The sequence below is a fragment of the Macaca fascicularis genome, chromosome 7 (genome assembly GCF_037993035.2).
Source record: "Macaca fascicularis isolate 582-1 chromosome 7, T2T-MFA8v1.1".
Classification (NCBI taxonomy): Eukaryota; Metazoa; Chordata; class Mammalia; order Primates; family Cercopithecidae; genus Macaca; species Macaca fascicularis.
In genome coordinates, this window is record NC_088381.1 from 16,852,294 (window position 1) to 16,871,143 (window position 18,850).

At 55.5% G+C, this 18,850-nt stretch overlaps 1 protein-coding gene across 3 annotated transcripts; it reads left to right on the top strand.

Annotated features, from left to right (window-relative positions):
• The first annotated feature begins 2,530 nt into the window (after window positions 1-2,530).
• On the top strand, window positions 2,531-15,301 carry DISP2 (dispatched RND transporter family member 2). Of its 3 annotated transcripts, XM_073995510.1 has the most exons (9): window positions 2,531-2,696; window positions 3,005-3,085; window positions 7,872-8,201; window positions 8,471-8,500; window positions 8,641-8,764; window positions 9,058-9,173; window positions 9,363-9,490; window positions 9,852-9,949; window positions 11,303-15,301. In XM_073995510.1, exons 4-9 carry the CDS (start codon window positions 8,490-8,492, stop codon window positions 14,561-14,563), a joined length of 3,738 nt encoding a protein of 1,245 aa, XP_073851611.1. In that variant the 5' UTR covers window positions 2,531-2,696; window positions 3,005-3,085; window positions 7,872-8,201; window positions 8,471-8,489; the 3' UTR covers window positions 14,564-15,301. The 3 variants fall into 3 exon arrangements, with proteins under 3 accessions (XP_073851611.1, XP_005559230.3, XP_073851612.1); XM_005559173.5 differs by lacking the exon at window positions 3,005-3,085; XM_073995511.1 differs by lacking the exons at window positions 3,005-3,085; window positions 9,852-9,949.
• The last annotated feature ends 3,549 nt before the right edge of the window (window positions 15,302-18,850 follow it).

The window sequence follows — 18,850 nt, forward strand, 5'->3', positions numbered from 1 at the left end:
TGTTCTGGCCTCACCAAGACAAAAGGCATGGGACATGCTACCCATGTCCCCAGCCCTCCACCGCAACTCCTTGGGTGCCTAGGAGTCCTGAGTCCCCCGGGGAAGTGGAGTGAGGTAGAGTTTATCTCAGGTAAGCTTAGCCCTGACCTCAGACTCTGACATTGTTCATTTGACTTTCCACAGGAGCACTGTCACTGTGGGGGGCATGGCCATCCTCCAGGTCACTGTGGGCCACCCCCCGGGCACGGCCCAGGGCCCTGCGGGCCACCCCCCGGCCACGGCCCAGGGCCCTGCGGGCCACCCCCCGGCCACGGCCCAGGGCCCTGCGGGCCACCCCCCGGCCACGGCCCAGGGCCCTGCGGGCCACCCCCCGGCCACGGCCCAGGGCCCTGTGGGCCTCCCCCCGGCCACGGCCCAGGGCCCTGCGGGCCACCCCCCGGCCACGGCCCAGGGCCCTGCGGGCCACCCCCTGGCCACGGCCCAGGGCCCTGTGGGCCTCCCCCTGGCCATGGCCCAGGGCACCCACACCCTGGTCCACATCACTGAGGAAGCAGAAGAAAACAGGACACAAGATGGCAAGCCTGAGAGAATTGCCCAGCTGACCTGGAATGAGGCCTGAACCACAATCTTCTTTTCCTAATAAACAGCCTCCTAGAGGTCACGTTCTATTATTTAAAGAGCCTGTCTTCCTTCATATCCAACCTGGCTGTCAGAGGACCCAGTTGTCTCCAAGCTCCCTAGTTGTGAAGATGGGGCAACCATCCTGGCATTCTCAGAAGCTCAATGCTATGTTGCTCACTATAAATGGCTGTGTAAGGTCACCTCTCCTTTCCTTTTCACTCCTGTCCCCTCCCATCGAGGGACCTCAAGTGTGGCCTCATTACCCCTGTGCCATCCTGTACATCCAGATCTGGTGGGCCTTCCAAGGTTGCAACTTGCATGCCTCACTCTACAGACCAGAGGCCTCCCTCCAATCCAGATGGATTTCTCACCATTCTCTGAAAATACACTGAACTTTCCAGCCTCCTTACCTTTGTTTGCACAGGTAAGGAAGAATGCCCCCACCCCAGGTCAGGAATGCCTTCCCTCTCTCCTACCTCCACATTTCAAAGCCTAGCCTTTCTTCCAAGCCAGCTGAAGTCCACCATCTCCAAGAAGCCTTCTCTAAGGCCTCTTAGGAAGAAAGAGGTCCTTCCTCTTTGCATACTGTCCCCTTCTCTGCAGCAAGCTGCAGAAAAGAGATGGTAGCAGTCACTTCATGGGCTTGATCATATCTTGCCTATTGGCACCAATTTATAGGCTGGCCCTTTATCTCTCCAACCAAGTATAAGCTATTCAGGGCAGACCCAACACTTCTACACCTCTAGATTCTTTATGACCTGTGTCTTACACAGATTGGCATTGGCACACATTTTTGGGATACCTATAATCCAAGTGTTCCTGACTCTCTGCTCAGCCCCATGTCTTCAACCAAGGCCTCTCCCTGCACAAGTAACCAGACCCTGAACAGCCTGCTTGCCGTAAAACCCTTTCTGCCTAGTCAAATCCCACATCCGGGATCCACTCCACTCCCTGCCCCCCGCCGGCTTTTCACACTGCCAATATCTATTCTAGTTCTAGACCCCTTAGCCAGGCCTGTCCACAGTCCATCATACCCAAATGTGCTCTACTCACAGCTACTCCCTGGTGGGGGAGATGGCACTGGAGTCAGTGGCTATTGGGCACCTCCCAGTGCCCTGGAGTTGGTGGCTATTGGGCACCTCCTAGGCTGAGGTGGGGGGACAGGGGTGACTATAAAAAAGGATCTGGGATCATTCAATATACCCTTATAACAAACCTGCACATGTACCCTCTGAATCAAAAATTAACCTTAGCCTACTGTGATTTGTTTGCTTTATAAACCTTTTAAATCTTAAAAAAGAAAGAGAAAGATCTGGGGATGATCTGAGTGCCTCTCTTCTTCCCCCCACCCCCGCTCCACCAGACTCCGCACTTGAATAACGGAGTCAGGGATCCACATCTGAGGGGTGCACATTCAATTCCAAGTCGAGGTCCAGAAGAATGGGAAGAAAGACCCAAGCAGATGCCTCGCCCCACTGGGGAGGGGAGGAGAACGCTGAGCGAGCCGGGAACCTCGCAGGCCTGAAGCCGCCCGCCTCTCGACCCGGGGCGTCCAGCGTGAAGTGCGGGCGTAGAGCTCGCCCTCTATCCGGCTGGAAGGGTCTGCGATTCGATTTGTGAGGATCTCTGCATGAGTCGCGCTCCCTGGTTCCTTACGGGAAGGCCGAGGCCGCTAGGAAGCGTTGGACGGCCTGACTCCTACCGGCGGCTCTCAGGCCTGGCGGGAGCAGAGGGGCGCTCACACCCGCAGCCCCGCGATCTTAGACACAGCGCTCTCGGCTCCCGCCGCGGCCCCGCGCCCATTGGCTGGGCTCCTCCTCGCCCCGCCCAGCGACCGGCCCGCTCGGAGCCGACGCATGCGCACGAGCCCGCTGCCGCAGCCGCCGCCGCCGCCGCCGCCGCCGCCGCCGCCGCGGCTTCAGCACCAGCGCCCGGACAGCGGTGCCGCCCACGGGCATGGACGGTGACAGCAGCAGCAGCAGCGGCGGCAGCGGTCCGGCTCCCAGCTCGGGTCCGGAAGGGGAGCAACGGCCCGAGGGGGAGCCCTTGGCCCCAGACGGCGGCTCCCCGGACAGGTAGGGCGGACCGCTCCGCAGATCCAGATCACAGACCCTCCCAGACCCTCCCCGCCCCAGGTATCCCCAGTAGCCGCCATATGTTGCCCCATTAATTCCCCAGACCCTCCCGGAGCCCCTTCCCGGGGTCGCCAAGCTCCAGGCCCCCCTCGCCACGCCCTCATCCTGCCGGGTCAATTTCCTCGTTCCCTGACACCCCCTAGTGTCAGTCCCCATCGCCCTCCCCGCTTAGGGAACCTGCCCCACCCACGGCTCCTACCCCTCCTCTAACGCCAAGACTCCCTGGCTCCTCCGGCCTCTCCTTCTAGGCCCTGCCCCTGCGTCTTCTCCGGAAGCCCCAAGCCCGCAGCAACCTCAGTCCGGGTTTCAGCGTGCCAGTGTGCATGAAGGTGTGCGTGAATCGTGGATGGGAGGCTCGCCAAGGCGGGTGTCCTGGGGAAGGCAGACATTCGGCAGGCACGTCAGGGACTGTCTTTGTCACCATCAGTCGCTTGCCTGCCCTGCATGGCCCCCAGCTGTGCACGTGTGGGTTCCAGTCCCTGCATATGGCAGCCACACTGGCTGGAGCCACTAAAATGTGAAGGCTTTGGTGCTCAGGCCGCTGGCCTGTACCACCCCTGGAGGAGCCCCAGACTGGTGGGACAGGAGGGACACCTTCCTGCTGAGGACCCAGATCTCTGTACCTCTCCTCTCCCTTCCTCCACCATATGTGTGAGGGAACAGCCCAGCTAGGTAGCAATATGGCGCAATTTCTGTGCCCTGCCTGGCTCTGCCTCCCCCAGAATCCCTCCTCTGACATGACACTGCCTCTTTCCTGCCTGGACTGAAATAAAAGGAATTCCTTGATAGTAATAGCAGAGGTGGACACATCATCTCCAGACTACCCCAGTTAAAATGTACATTCTGTACCCCAGAGGAAGAGAAAGCCCCACAAGTACAGAGAAATGTTTTCTTCCCTTTATTGTTAACACATTAGCCTGGATAGATTTAGCCACTCTTCAGTCTGAAAGTCACAAAGACTTCAAGAGGGTGAGACACAGGATGGGTGTATTCACCAGACCAGGGACCTGCCTGGGACTATGGCCTGATCAAAGAGACCAGGGATGGAGCAGTGACAAGACAGAGCGGGGGCCTGGGGCCAGAAGCATCCTTAGAAGGGGCAGGAGAGTCATTTGCTGTCTTGGATATCTTGCCAAGGATCAGCCGTGTCCAGTCTCATTTCCCCTGGGCATAGGATCCACTTGCTCTCTTTCAGAAACTCCCTGGGGCCTCTGGCCCCTCTCTGGACTTCTCCAGAGACCATGGACACTAATCGGGCATAGGGACTTGCTTACGTATTCAAGAAACACAAAAGTGCTCCTGCTGAGTAGCACTTTGGGGATAGATATACAGTGAATAACTCACGCACACAACATGCACATATGTGCACATCCTTACCAACACACTGGCTAGAGAGGAATTTGAAACAGTTCACACTGTGTTTTTAAAATTACCTTTTTATTTTCCTAGTGATATGAGCTGCTCCCCCATCTGTCCTGGCCACTCTGTGGGATCACATTGAGGTTGACATGGCTGTGTGTCTGTGGGGTTGGGGGCATAGTTAATGCAATATACACTTGCCCCTTATGGGGCTTCCAGGCTGGGTCTCTGTGTCTGGGACCCTGTCAGTCAGGCCCTGATTGCTGGGATGTTGGCCTCTTCAGTGAGGCCTGCATCCCCACTTTCCATGCCCCTGCCTGCCCTACTCACTAGACGTACAGGCCTGCAGGCGCAGGCAGGCAGCCTAGGAAGTTACTTATCCCAGTGAGGGTCATGGAACTGAGGGAGTGAGAATAAAAAAACCCTGTGTAGCCCTGGGGTATTTAACTCCTATTATTACTGAGCCTCCTAAGGGCAGAGGGCAGCAGGAGGTGACAGGAGAAAGCTTTTATTCTGAGAAGAGTGGAGGTCGGCTTTTCTCATTGGGAGATTTGAAGAAAAGTCCTCGCTCTACAGCAGTCAGAATATGGAAGGTTTCAAACTCTGCCACATTGATAATGGTGGGCACAGTCAGAAAGGGTGAGACTGGGGGCAGCTGATCCTAGGTCCCTGAAGAGGAATAGTAGGAGTTAAAGAGAAGGAGCTGGGGCCAGGGAGACTCCAGCAGAAGCAAACCAGCGGTGGAGGCTAAGATTCCCCTTGAACAAGAGCCAGCTAAGGAAAACGGTGGACTTAGGAGGTTTTAGCAAACTGGGTAACCAAGAGTGCACCCACTCTTCTCCAGTATCCTCTGGAATGCTGGCTTCCCCTAATGCAAAAGAAACCGACACTCCAAGTGGGGCCCTGACTCCTAAGACAAGCCCAGTGATCAGTTATCTAAGGCCATGGGCAGCTGGAACAGGCCTCCCACTTTCACCCAGGCTGCCCCACTCTCCTGACCCCTAGAAGGCAAGCTCTGCTCTGAAGAGGGAGACCAAGACCGATGGGTCATCTTTAGGCCTCTAGGACCCAACCCAGAGCAAGGACAATGCTAAAGCACAGGACAGGTGGTCAAGAAAAACCTGCAGAATTTAACATCTTAAAGTCGATGTCCACACTTACACACACAACCTAGGCCATTTATCCACCTTCTCACTGGCCCACAGGGATCTGCCAAGACACTGGCTGCTTACATTATTAACTTTATGGAGTCATCTGAGGTCTTGCTTTAGAACAACTTTGGTCAAATTCCTATTTTCCTAGATGTTGAGTTTGTAAAAAATAAGTATCAGTGATTAAAATCATGAGATCAAATTTTGATACAGCTTTTGGATAACAAAAAGGAAAGTATTTATATATGTAGTGAGATTCTCAAGGTGTGGGAAGTTCTAAAACAGAGATATATTATCTGAGGTACCAAAAGAGGACAAATTATAAATACAAACACACTTCTAAAAGTATATGCTCCCTGCTGCACTGACCGTGGGAAGGGGCAGAAAAGCAAACGTGTCTTCTACATGACAGACTCTGTGCCAAGAACCTCACATATGTTACATCAGTTAATTCCCACACCAAACCCAAGAGGTGGGCATTATCTCATATTTTCAACAGACAAGGATGCCAATGCTCCAAGAATTGTGTGTCTTTCCCAAGTCCCCAGAGCCAAAAGGTGATCGAGTCAGGAGCCCACCTCCACTGCTCCCCCATTTCACCCTCAGCATGAGGGTCATTCTCTCCTGCACTGCTGGGCCAGCCTGCCATCCTTCTGGGAAAGAAAGAAAGAGCACGTTTTTCCTTCCTAGTTCCTCTTCTCGGTCTCTGGGCTGAACTCAGCCCCTGTGGGCAATGCCCATCTGCCACTGAGGCTGGGACTACAGCTCACAGCCCCTTCAGCAGTGCAGCAGCCAGGACTGGAAGCCAGGGTTGGCTCCGCATAGGTCTGGCTCTCCTTGGGAGCTACGCAAACTCTGGCGAGCAGGCTGGGTGAGCCAGGCAGAGGCAGGGGAGAAGGAGACAGGGCTCTGCAAGGCTAACCAGCCCAGAATCCCTCTGGGAACTCCCCATGGCCCTGGGCACTCTGTTCTGTGGCCATCTTTTCCTAATCTGGGTCTGCAATCCTGCCACTGGGGTTGAGACTCCACCTCTCCCTATACCCAAGGAGTGGGGTTGCGCACACGCACGGAGTATTGCCCTGATGAGTAATTTTGGGAGAAGACTCCACGGCTAACTGTTTTCTGGCAAGTTCCTTGGGGTGAAGGGGTGTCCCAACTCCCTCTCCCAACCGTGCACATCCTTACAAAGCAAATCTTCTGCTCCGTGCATGGCCCATGACAGGGTAGGTGGAAGGATAGCAGTTGCTTCCACAAACTTTCCCCGACCACCCGACCCCCTATCAAAGTTGGGCCCTCTCTGAGTTCCCTCAGCCCTCTGTGACTTCCCCACTCACAGCATTCAACATGTTGGTCTGTTCACATCTCCCAACTACTGTGAGTGCCTAGAGGGCAAGGACCAGGTCTTCTTCATCCTAGCACCACTATTAGCAGCCAGCCTAGCACTCATTCAACAAACATTTCCAGGACGCCTTCTGTGTGCAAGGCACTATTCAAGGCACTGGTGATATGGAGATGAACAAATGCAATAGGCCTCTGTTCTCCCAGCACTCACATTCCACATGAAAGACAGGTAATAAACATGACGACGCTATAATATAATATTCAATTGCAACAAATGCTATGAAAAAAATATAAAGCAAGGTAGGGAGATTGAGAGCTGGTGGGTGACTATTTCAGGGAGAATAGTCAGGAAAGGCTTCTCTGAGGAAGTACTAGTTGAAACAAGACCAGAATAAAAAAGAGGGCCATGCAATTATCTGGGGGATGAGCAACCCAGGCAGAGGGAAGAGAAAGTTCCAAGGCTCTAAGATGAGAATAGGAGTGCAGCAGCACGTGCTCAATAATCTGTCTGGCAAGAGAAAGAGCAGACGACTGCCACACAAAGAGCACAGGACTGTAAGTCAGAAGAACTGGGTTCGAGCACCAGCTTGTCTGTCACTGAACCTGATTTCAAATCTATCAGTTGAAGAAAATACCTCCTTTGTGAGGTTTTTGTAAGGAGTGAGTAAGATCGGCCGGGCACAGTGGCTCACGTCTGTAATCCCAGCACTTTGGGAGGCCGAGGCGGGTGGATCATGAAGTCAGGAGATCGAGACCATCCTGGCTAACACGGTGAAACCTCGTCTCTACTAAAAATAAAAATAAAATAGCCAGTCATGGTGGTGGGTGCCTGTAGTCCCAGCTACTTGGGAGGCTGAGGCAGGAGAATGGCTTGAACCCAGAAGGCAGAGGTTGCAGTGAGCCAAGATCACGCCACTGCACTCCAGCCTAGGCAACAGAGCAAGACTCCGTCTCAAAAAAAAAAAAAAAATCATATATGTGAAAGCACATTCAGCGTCTAGCACAGGGCCTAGCATGTAGCAGCCTGCCAATTGTTTTTTGACAGTGTGGAAAATGAGTGAATGAGATAATGGTCTCCATGAGGTAGGCTGAGGGCACAGACTTCGAGCCCCCAGCCTCCTCACCTCTCACTGCTCCCCCAGGACTACTAATAAATCAACCCTGAGTCCCTGTCCCCTTGTCTTACTGAACTGAATAATGCTGGGGCATGGGGTGGCCCACCACCATCCCCCACCCCAATCTTGCCTGCCTCCTCTCTTCCTAGCACCCAGACCAAGGCTGTGGCCCCTGAGGCAAGCCCAGAGAGAAGCTGCTCCCTCCACAGCTGCCCCCTGGAGGACCCTTCCAATTCTTCGGGACCCCCACCAACAACTTCCACCCTCCAGCCTGTGGGTCCATCCAGCCCCTTGGCCCCTGCCCACTTCGCCTATCCCCAGGCACTGCAGGAATACCAGGGGGGCAGTTCCCTGCCAGGACTTGGGGATCGGGCAGCTCTCTGCTCCCACGGCTCCAGCCTCAGCCCTTCCCCAGCCCCCTCACAGCGTGATGGGACCTGGAAGCCACCCGCTGTGCAGCACCATGTGGTCAGTGTCAGGTAAGGAGGGGTCCAGCAGCCTGCCAGCTGCCACTGGAAAATGGGGTGGGGCTTAAGAGTGGGGCAGACCCCCGGGGCTCTAGACTCCTTTCTTAGGAGTTAACCCAATGCAGTAGGAAGTAAGGGTTGGAACTTGGGAGTGGCAAAGCGCTAAAAGGGTTAATACCATCGGTTATCCCTCACCCACCCACTCCCACCCCACCTCCACCCCCGAAACACGCCCTGCAAGAGGACTCTGGCAAGCGATCATCTTTTCTTCTCTTCCACAGGCAGGAACGAGCCTTCCAGATGCCAAAGAGGTAGGCCTGGGCCTTCCCTGGACCTCTAGGGGTGACCAGGCTGCTGCCCAGTTTAGCCCTGTTCCACGTGCTCTCTGCTCTATCTAGCACCCCTTCAGGGTGGAGCCTGAGACTCATGTGGGCTCCTCCCTCTTTCCCAGCTATTCCCAGCTGATTGCTGAGTGGCCAGTGGCCGTGCTGATGCTGTGTCTGGCTGCCATCTTCCTCTGCACCCTGGCTGGACTGCTGGGGGCCCGGCTGCCCGACTTCTCCAAGCCTTTGCTGGTGAGGAGCCAAGGGGTGGGATGGGGTCCCCAGGCCTGGCCACCTCAGCCCAGCCTGGGGCAGAAAGTTGGAGGTAGGGTAGCCATGGTGGCCTGGGGATAGGGTAGCCACGGTAGGCTCTTGACCTCCAGAGAGAGTTGGGGAGATGCTATAAAGTTCAGACTCACATCTACAATTTAGGCAGGTAGGCTGGCCTGCCCTGCTCTAAGGAGTCAAAGGGGCAGAGCTAAGAAGCACCCAGATGGAGAACTCCTACCCTGCCCACCTGTTCTTCTCCACCCTCCTCCCTGCAGGGCTTTGAGCCACGGGACACGGACATTGGGAGCAAGTTAGTGGTCTGGAGAGCACTACAAGCCCTCACAGGCCCCAGGAAGCTGCTTTTCCTTTCCCCAGACCTTGAGCTGAACAGGTAACAGGCTCTCATCTTTTCATTGTGGGTAGGAGAGGGAAGAATGAGATCTCCAGGAAGGGGACATTGGGTGACTCACCCCAAGGCAGGTCAGAGGGGCTTGCCAGGACTTCCTGGGGAGTGGTCTCTGGCCTCCTCTGAGTCTTCCGACCCTAACGGTGCCTGGCATAGATATTCTCTCCACTTCAGCTCGAGCTCCCACAACACTCTGAGGCCTGCACCCAGAGGCAGTGCCCAGGAGAGCATTGTTCGACCTCGCAGAATGGTGGAGCCCCTGGAGGACAGAAGGCAAGAGAACTTCTTCTGTGGCCCCCCTGGTAAGCTGCAGCCTGGCCAGTTCCTGGTTTTAATAGTGGTCCCCACCCCACCAAGTAGGACAGGCAGGCCCAGAACAAATCTGGGCAGACAGAAAGGGAAGGTGGCCAGCTGGCCACAGTCAAGCCAAGGAAGCCAGGTTACAGCTGGGAGGATGAGGGAGTTCTCAGATGCTCCAGCCAGACAGGGTCAAGCTGGGTTGGGGTGAGGCACAGGGACAGGATCAGGCAGTTCATGCATAGGCTTGAGATGCCTGAGAATCTGAACTTCATGTGGCCCTGAGTAAGCATCTTCCCTTTGGAGGGCCCAGGACCTGGGGCCAAAGGACTGAGCTCTGGGTGGGGGGGGGTGGGTGTGTTGCAGAGAAGAGCTATGCAAAGCTGGTGTTCATGTCCACCTCCTCGGGCAGCCTATGGAACCTGCATGCCATCCATTCCATGTGTCGCATGGAACAGGACCAGGTGAGCTGGCTGGGGAGGTGCCAGGGGTTTGGGGGGAACTAAGGACATGAGGGAACTGATCCCAAGGAAATACAGCTGAGCCAGGACTGCCAGGGGGTGGACTGGGGAAGAGCATTCCCTGCTTAGAAAATTATTCCAACCCTGCTGAGAGGCTCCAGGTTGGGGTGGGAAAAGAAGAGTCGGCTGTTTTTAGAAGAGCCAAGATAGAAGTGCTGGAAGCGAGCCCATGCAGGGACTGGGAGTTTCCAAAAGGTCCTGAAAGGGCCCTCCAGAGTGGGTGAGGAGGCCCTGGCCCAGGGAGCTGAGACTGTGGGCTTCAAGGCCTCAGTCCCCATCAACCTGAGCAGTGCCAATCCAATTATGCTAACTGGAGAATCATACACAATAACATCTGAAGAAAGGTTTGCTGCTAAAAACGGTGTGAAAACCACGCAGTAGCCCAGCCCCCCACTTCACACGAGGATATTCTAAGTACCAAAAGACTGGTTAAGAACATGTGTTCTAGAGTCAGATGCCTGAATTCAAGGCCAGCTCTAAGGTTGTCTTGCTGTATGACTTCAGGCATGTTTCTTAACATCTCAGTCCCTCAGGCTACATCAGCGTTAAATGGGGAAAATAAAAGTACTTTCCTCACAGGGATGTTGTGACAGTTAAATGAGATAGAATTTGAAAAAAATGCAGCATAATGACTGGCAATAGTAATCTCTCAATAAGTGTTACTGTGTTGTCACCATGATCTCAGGCCCAAGGTTACGCGGCCAGTTAGTGGCAGAGCAAGGGCCTCTGACTCCCAGGCCAGTGCTCTCTGTACTACATCAGCTGTTGTGATGTCAACAACAGGAAAGGAGAAAAAAAGAGGCATGAGATTTGAAAAAGAAACAGCCCTGGCCCTAAGAGGGTTTAAGCGGTGCAGTGGACAGACAGGAGCTGGGGTTTGGCAGTGACCCTGAACCCGGAATGTTTTGGTCTCCACTTTTCCCATTGCTTGCTTCAGCTCCTTGGACCTTTGGCCCTGTTCTATCTGTGGCTGCTACCTCCACTTTTACTCCTAGCTCAGGCCTCGTGGAGTTGGGACGTATGACCTACAGGGACCCTTAGAGCAGGGTCTCTTAGGCTGAAGCCTGGGGCAGCATCCCTGAGGCTCCTCTTTGATGAAGTCAAGATGTAGCTGCTGGCACCTGGGCCAGGAGCCAAAGGCAGCTGGGAGACAAGCCGGTCTCACCAGGCTGTCCAGATCCCCTCTCTGCACCTGCCCTGCAGTGTGAAAGGAGGTGAGAGAGCCTTGTATAGGACTGGGAAAACCTGGGCCCTTGGGCTGCCCCTGAGCTCTCTCCTCCTGCGTGTGCCCTACAGATCCGCTCCCATACCAGCTTCGGGGCTCTGTGCCAGCGGACAGCAGCCAACCAGTGCTGCCCCAGCTGGTCCCTGGGCAACTATCTGGCTGTGCTCTCCAACCGCTCCTCCTGCCTGGACACTACCCAAGCTGACGCAGCCCGCACACTGGCCCTGCTTCGGACCTGTGCCCTCTACTACCACAGTGGTGCCCTGGTGCCCTCTTGTCTGGGACCCGGGAAGAACAAGTCCCCACGCTGTGCCCAGGTTCCCACTAAGTGCTCCCAGAGTAGCGCCATCTACCAACTCCTGCACTTTCTGCTCGACAGGGACTTCCTGAGTCCCCAGACCACTGACTACCAAGTGCCCTCCCTCAAGTACAGCCTGCTCTTCCTGCCCACCCCAAAGGGTGCTTCCCTGATGGACATCTACCTGGACCGACTGGCCACCCCCTGGGGGCTCGCTGACAACTACACCTCCGTCACTGGCATGGACCTGGGCCTCAAGCAGGAGCTGCTGAGGTACTTCCTGGTCCAGGACACAGTGTACCCCTTGCTGGCTCTGGCTGCCATCTTTTTCGGCATCGCCCTGTACCTGCGCTCATTCTTCCTCACGCTCATGGTGCTGCTGGGGGTGCTGGGCTCACTGCTGGTGGCCTTTTTCCTTTACCAGGTGGCCTTCCGCATGGCCTACTTTCCCTTCGTCAATCTGGCAGCCCTCCTCCTGCTGAGCAGCGTCTGCGCCAACCACACGCTCATCTTCTTCGACCTGTGGCGCCTCAGCAAGAGCCAGCTGCCGTCGGGGGGGCTGGCGCAGCGCGTGGGCCGCACCATGCACCACTTCGGCTACCTGCTGCTGGTCTCCGGCCTCACCACGAGCGCGGCCTTCTACGCCAGCTACCTGAGCCGCCTGCCGGCCGTGCGCTGCCTCGCCCTCTTCATGGGCACGGCTGTGCTGGTGCACCTGGCGCTCACGCTGGTCTGGCTGCCCGCCTCCGCCGTGCTCCACGAGCGCTACCTGGCGCGCGGCTGTGTGCGCCGGGCGCGGGGCCGGTGGGAGGGCAGCGCGCCTCGGCGGCTGCTGCTGGCGCTGCACCGGCGGCTCCGGGGCCTGCGGAGGGCGGCGGCCGGCACCTCGCGTCTGCTCTTCCAGCGCCTGCTGCCCTGCGGCGTCATCAAGTTCCGCTACATCTGGATCTGCTGGTTCGCGGCACTGGCGGCAGGGGGCGCCTACATCGCCGGCGTCAGCCCGCGCCTGCGGCTGCCCACGCTGCCGCCGCCCGGCGGCCAGGTCTTCCGGCCCAGCCACCCCTTCGAGCGCTTCGACGCAGAGTATCGCCAGCTGTTCCTGTTCGAGCAGCTGCCGCAGGGCGAGGGCGGCCACATGCCCGTGGTTTTGGTGTGGGGCGTCCTGCCTGTGGACACTGGCGACCCTCTGGACCCTCGTAGCAACAGCAGCCTGGTGAGGGACCCTGCCTTCTCGGCCAGTGGCCCTGAAGCCCAGCGCTGGCTGCTGGCACTCTGCCACCGGGCCCGGAATCAGAGCTTCTTCGACACACTGCAGGAAGGCTGGCCCACGCTGTGTTTCATGGAGACCCTCCAGCGCTGGATGGAGAGCCCCGGCTGCGCCCGCCTGGGGCCTGACCTCTGCTGCGGCCACTCGGACTTCCCCTGGGCCCCCCAGTTTTTCCTGCACTGCCTGAAAATGATGGCTCTGGAGCAAGGCCCGGATGGCACCCAGGACCTGGGACTCCGCTTTGATGCCCATGGCAGCCTGGCCGCCCTGGTCCTGCAATTCCAGACCAACTTCCGGAATAGTCCGGACTACAACCAGACCCAACTCTTCTACAATGAGGTCAGCCACTGGCTGGCAGCAGAGCTGGGCATGGCACCTCCAGGCCTGCGCCGTGGTTGGTTCACTAGCCGTCTAGAGCTGTACAGCCTGCAGCACAGCCTGAGCACTGAACCTGCTGTGGTGCTGGGCCTGGCTTTGGCACTGGCCTTTGCCACACTGCTGCTGGGCACCTGGAATGTTCCCCTCAGCCTATTCTCCGTGGCAGCTGTGGCAGGCACCGTGCTGCTCACTGTAGGACTCCTGGTTCTCCTCGAGTGGCAGCTCAACACTGCCGAGGCCCTGTTTCTTTCTGCCTCAGTGGGCCTCTCAGTGGACTTCACTGTCAACTACTGCATCTCCTATCACCTGTGCCCACACCCTGACCGCCTGAGCCGTGTGGCCTTCTCTCTGCGCCAGACCAGCTGCGCCACAGCAGTGGGGGCTGCAGCCCTGTTTGCGGCCGGCGTGCTCATGCTGCCTGCCACAGTGCTGCTTTATCGCAAGCTGGGCATCATCCTCATGATGGTCAAATGCGTCAGTTGTGGCTTTGCCAGCTTCTTCTTCCAATCTCTCTGCTGTTTCTTCGGGCCAGAGAAGAACTGTGGGCAGATCCTCTGGCCCTGTGCTCACCTACCATGGGATGCTGGTACTGGGGACCCTGGTGGGGAGAAGGCAGGCCGCCCACGACCAGGGTCAGTTGGAGGGATGCCCGGGACCTGCTCAGAGCAATATGAGCTACAGCCCCTGGCACGGCGTCGGAGCCCCAGCTTTGACACCAGCACAGCCACCAGCAAGCTGTCCCACCGGCCCTCAGTACTCTCTGAGGATCTGCAGCTCCATGATGGTCCCTGCTGTTCCCGGCCCCCACCAGCCCCTGCCTCCCCAAGGGAGCTGCTGCTGGACCACCAGGCAGTCTTCAGCCAGTGCCCTGCCCTGCAGACCTCCTCCCCCTATAAGCAGGCTGGCTCCAGCCCCAAAACCCGGGCCAGGCAGGACTCCCAAGGGGAGGAGGCTGAGCCCCTGCCAGCCTCGCCAGAAGCCCCAGCCCACTCCCCTAAGGCCAAGGCTGCAGAACCTCCTGATGGCTTCTGTTCCTCAGCCAGCACCCTGGAGGGGCTCAGCGTCTCTGATGAGACCTGCCTAAGCACCTCTGAGCCCAGTGCTCGTGTACCAGATTCCGTGGGTGTGTCCCCAGATGACCTGGATGATACTGGGCAGCCAGTCCTTGAGCGGGGCCAGCTCAATGGGAAGCGGGACACCCTGTGGCTGGCGCTGAGGGAGACAGTGTATGACCCATCATTGCCCGCCTCCCACCAGAGCAGCTTGTCCTGGAAGGGCCGAGGGGGGCCAGGGGATGGCAGCCCTGTGGTGCTGCCCAATAGCCAGCCAGACCTGCCAGATGTTTGGCTGCGCAGGCCCAGCACCCACACGTCGGGCTATAGCAGCTGAGGGGGACCCGGGGAGGCCAGACAGGGCACGGAACCCTGTCAGGGATGACAAGGCAAGGGCAGCAATAGGCTGGAGCCTGAAGGTATTTCTCCAGATCCACAGGGAGAGGTCTCACCCTCCAGCTGTGGATGTTAAACCCTGCCAGATGTCCCAGGCTTGATCTGTCTGCTCTTACTCCTCACACCTGGAGGATTCCAGCAGGAGGGGTTTTGGAGGGGACCTGCTTGTGACCTGCTGAGGGCTTGTCTGCCCCCACAGCACCATCTAAAACCCCTCCTCTAGAAGTGGGGAAGGCCGGATGTGTAGCTTCGGGTATCAGAGGAGGCTGACCTGGCCCCCATCCCAAGTTACAAGAACTTCAGTGAGACTAAGGGACCCCCATCCTAGGGATCTTGTCAGGGTTTCTTACTGACCAGAGGAGCCCGCAGGAATCTTCGCAGCCTCCTGAGTCTCACCCCTTTCATACGCTCTTCATCAGGACACTTCCCTCTCTTTCCGGAGCTTCTCTGGGCAGAATTGGGCTGGGGCCTCTCTCCCCAGCTGCCCTGCTCTCCTCATACTCACCGGTTTGACCAGAAATTCTCCAAATCCAGCCATAGATGGCTGCTGGGAATGCAGCAGGAGAAGGAGGATGGTCAGCCTCGGAGCATCTCTAAATTACGGGACAGTCCCTCTTTGGAAGCAGGCTCGTGTGCTCTCCTGTGTTAATAAACGATAATAATCCTTTCCATCTCTGCACATTTTAGTCTCCTTGGAATCTATCTCACTACTTCACTACAGGGTAGCCTGACATTGGTCAGGTTCTTTTGCCCCCAATTTATAGGTAAAGACATTGAGGCTAAGTAAGATGAACTGACCTCAGAGTCACTTAGCCACTACATGGCAGAGCGGTTTCATTCCACCACTACAACCTCCAGTCTCCCCTTGGCTACCTGCCTTGTGGACATTGGCATATGGCTGTCTTGATCTTTCACCTCGAGCACCCTCTTCCAATCTGCTTTCTCTGGTGTCTCTGACTGAACCCCGCCACCCTCTTTGGGCCTCCACTTCCTGAGAGAGCTGTATTCCAAACAAACCCAGGAGTTCCTCTCCATCTCCCCTGTGCCTCCCTCTGGAATCTGGCTGAGATGTCTGCTGGCCCTGGGGCGTCCTGGCTGACCTGATTCCCAGGCTTCAGGACCATGCCTCTTCTACGGCCACAGTGTATAAGAGGCCCCACCAGAAGAGATACTGAGGGGCAGAAGAGGTGAAGCCAAATCCAGTCGAGGCATGAACTCAGACCTGCCCTTTGGGGAGTGTGTGAGTTGCTTCCCAGGTCAGGGTCCCCATCTTTTCAAGGACAAGTCTCTCTGTGGAGCGTTAAGCAGACCAAAGACTGGCTCCTCCTTCTCAAAGCAGAGTCTGGTGGGGAAGTTTTATCCCATGTGAGAGCTCATGACATCAGGTGGCATCAACACGTTTATTGAACACCTACTTTGCATATAATACTACAAGGGGACAGACGTGTGGAAGAAAAATTGAACACCACCCTCAAAGAGCTCACTTTCTAGCTGGGGAGACAGCTTATATGCACACGCAGGCATCGGATGGCTCACCAACGGCACCATATGCCTGCCATCATCATCATTGTTGGAGCTCAAGTACCCAGGACTGGGTAACAAGAAAGGCTTTCTGGAGGAGGAAAAACGAGCTGGGCTTCAGAAGACCAAGCATCTCAGACTGGAAGGGGCCTTGGCGATCACTTATTCCAGCAGTTTTCAAACTTTGTAGCCTCAGGACTCTTTCTTCAAAGAAGCTCTGTGTGGAAAAACAATATATAAAACAGGTAAAAAGCAGCTACTCTGGTGGGTGCTGGGTGTTGGGGGTGGAGTCAGCTCAGCCTCTCTTTCCACTGCAGCCTCTCCGGGGACCTGGGGAACCCTTCAGGCTCCTGGCAGCTTCACAGAATGCAAAATGAAAGCTACTGATCCAGGCTATTTTACAGAGGAGTGTCAGAAAAGGGAAGGGATTTTTCCAGGGTCAAATAGTCTGTGGCAGAGCTGGAGGCAAATCAGATGATGTTTTTGTTTTATTTAGTTTTTTTATTATTGAAACCTACTTCCTACTCCAAGTAGCCCATGAGAAGTGGAGCAGAAACCCAAAAGAGACATGGGAGTTGTGGAAGAGACAGAAGATAGTAGGCAGCTACAGCAGGATACCTTGGCTCCTTTGCAAGATAAGTAAATCAAGATGAGTAACTCCTGACACCAGGAAGGGGAGGCTGGAACCTAATTTAAACCTGTCCCCCGGGGGTCTGCTGGGACTTCTCTCTTCATGTCCAGGTAGCATTTGGCGTCTCTGGCCTAGAGCTGCTCATCAGCCGTGGTTTCTCTGATAATGGTGTCCCTCTGTTGTCACGCAGCCAGGCTGAGAGAGCCCTGGTATCCTCGGGGCAATGAGCCACAGGGAGGTCAAGTGAACTCTTCCTCCTGAGCATGAGCAGAAGACACTTTGCCTGAACACAACCACTGAAATGTTAGAATGCAGAGGGGTGGATGGGTGGGCATGAGGGACTCGGGCACACCCGAGGGCCCTACTTGGGGATTTCCGGGTCACATTCTTACAGGCTGTGGCCACACAACACTGCAGGAAGGTGAATGAGCCATAGCAGCTGATGCATTGATTAGACGTGTTCTTTATGTTGCCAGGCCCAGAAGAACCCAGCAGTAATCTAAAACATTATCTCATACCTAGCGTGGCCCAAACCAACAGCAGGCAATCCACATCAGCAGAAAATCCAGCCTGCCTCTCTAGCTCTGACTTTGGAATGTAGAACTTAAAGCACTTTCAATTTCCTTTGAGTTGCAGCAGATCCTTCACTTTATTATCATTAGGGGCACTTTACAATGAGTGTATGTCCCTGGAGACATGGCTTATAAGCACGCTGTGAGGCACACGAAAAGGAGTCAAAGCAGTCATGCTTGCCCTGCAAAATTCAAGAAATGATTTCTCCGCACTCAGACGCTTTAATAGAACTACATTAACACTCATTTGGAACTTGAGGTCATTTCCCCTATTTGTGCCACTGATCCTTGAACTCACATTCTGAGTACGAGTATGTATCCTGTATGTGATTAAAATACAACTTGAGGCCGGACGTGGTGGCTCATGCCTGTAATCCCAGTACTTTGGGAGGCCGAGGCAGGCGGATCACTGGAGGTTAGGAGTTTGAGACTAGCCTGGCCAACATGTTGAAACCCCGTCTCTACTAAAACTACAAAAATTAGGCCGGGCGCAGTGGCTCAAGCCTGTAATCCCAGCACTTTGGGAGGCCGAGTCGGGCGGATCACGAGGGCAGGAGATCGAGACCATCCTGGCTAACACGGTGAAACCCCGTCTCTACTAAAAAACACAAAAAACTAGCCGGGCGAGGTGGCGGGCGCCTGTACTCCCAGCTACTCGGGAGGCTGAGGCAGGAGAATGGCGTGAACCCGGGAGGCGGAGCTTGCAGTGAGCTGAGATCCGGCCACTGCACTCCAGCCTGGGCGACAGAGCGAGACTCCGTCTCAAAAAAAAAAAAAAAAAAATTAGCTGGGTGTGGTGGGGGATGCCTGTAGTCCTAGCTACCTGGGAGGCTGAGGCAGGAAAATCGTTTGAACCCAGGATGCAGAGGCTGAAGTGAGCCGAGATCATGCCACTGCACTCCAGCCTGGGTGACAGAGCAAGACTCCATCCCCCCCCCCAAAAAATATATATGTATATATATGTATTATGTATATATAAACTTGATATAGTCTGTTACCATAGGAAAACTTGGCTTCCACGACTTCCATGGCTGTGGTGATTTGGGGACTTTTAGAATGACAATGTTAGACAGATTGATTTTTTATTGGCTGAATCTTAGATTTTACTGATATATAGCATATCCCATACCATGATATTCGGGCAATATTACAGCTTGAGACAATTTTTAAAAAGACATTTCTCAAGAGAGTTATAAGCCAAACTTTCCTAGCCCCCTCCAACTCATTCCGTCCTTCTCCCAATGCATGACAGGACAGGGAAAAAGGCTTTAAATCAGATTTTAAGAAAGAGGATACATTGGTTTACAACCTTTGCCTATTGTCCAGAGAGTTTCTGATCTTTTCTTTTCTTTTTTTTTTTTTTTTTTTGAGACAGAGTCTCACTCTGTCGCCCAGGCTGGAGTGCAGTGGCACAATCTCGGCTCACTGCAAACTCTGCCCCCCAGGTTCACACCATTCTCCTGTCCCAGCCTCCCGAGTAGCTGGGACTACAGGCGCTCACCAC

What these genes read in the sequence shown, in the direction of transcription:
- DISP2 (XM_005559173.5), top strand. Translation starts at nt 2,578, where the DNA reads ATGGACGGTGACAGCAGCAGCAGCAGCGGCGGCAGCGGTCCGGCTCCC. An exon ending in ACTTCTCCAAGCCTTTGCTG is followed by an intron (nt 8,765 to 9,057) that starts GTGAGGAGCCAA and finishes TCCTCCCTGCAG; the next exon opens with GGCTTTGAGCCACGGGACAC. An exon ending in CCAGACCTTGAGCTGAACAG is followed by an intron (nt 9,174 to 9,362) that starts GTAACAGGCTCT and finishes TCTCCACTTCAG; the next exon opens with CTCGAGCTCCCACAACACTC.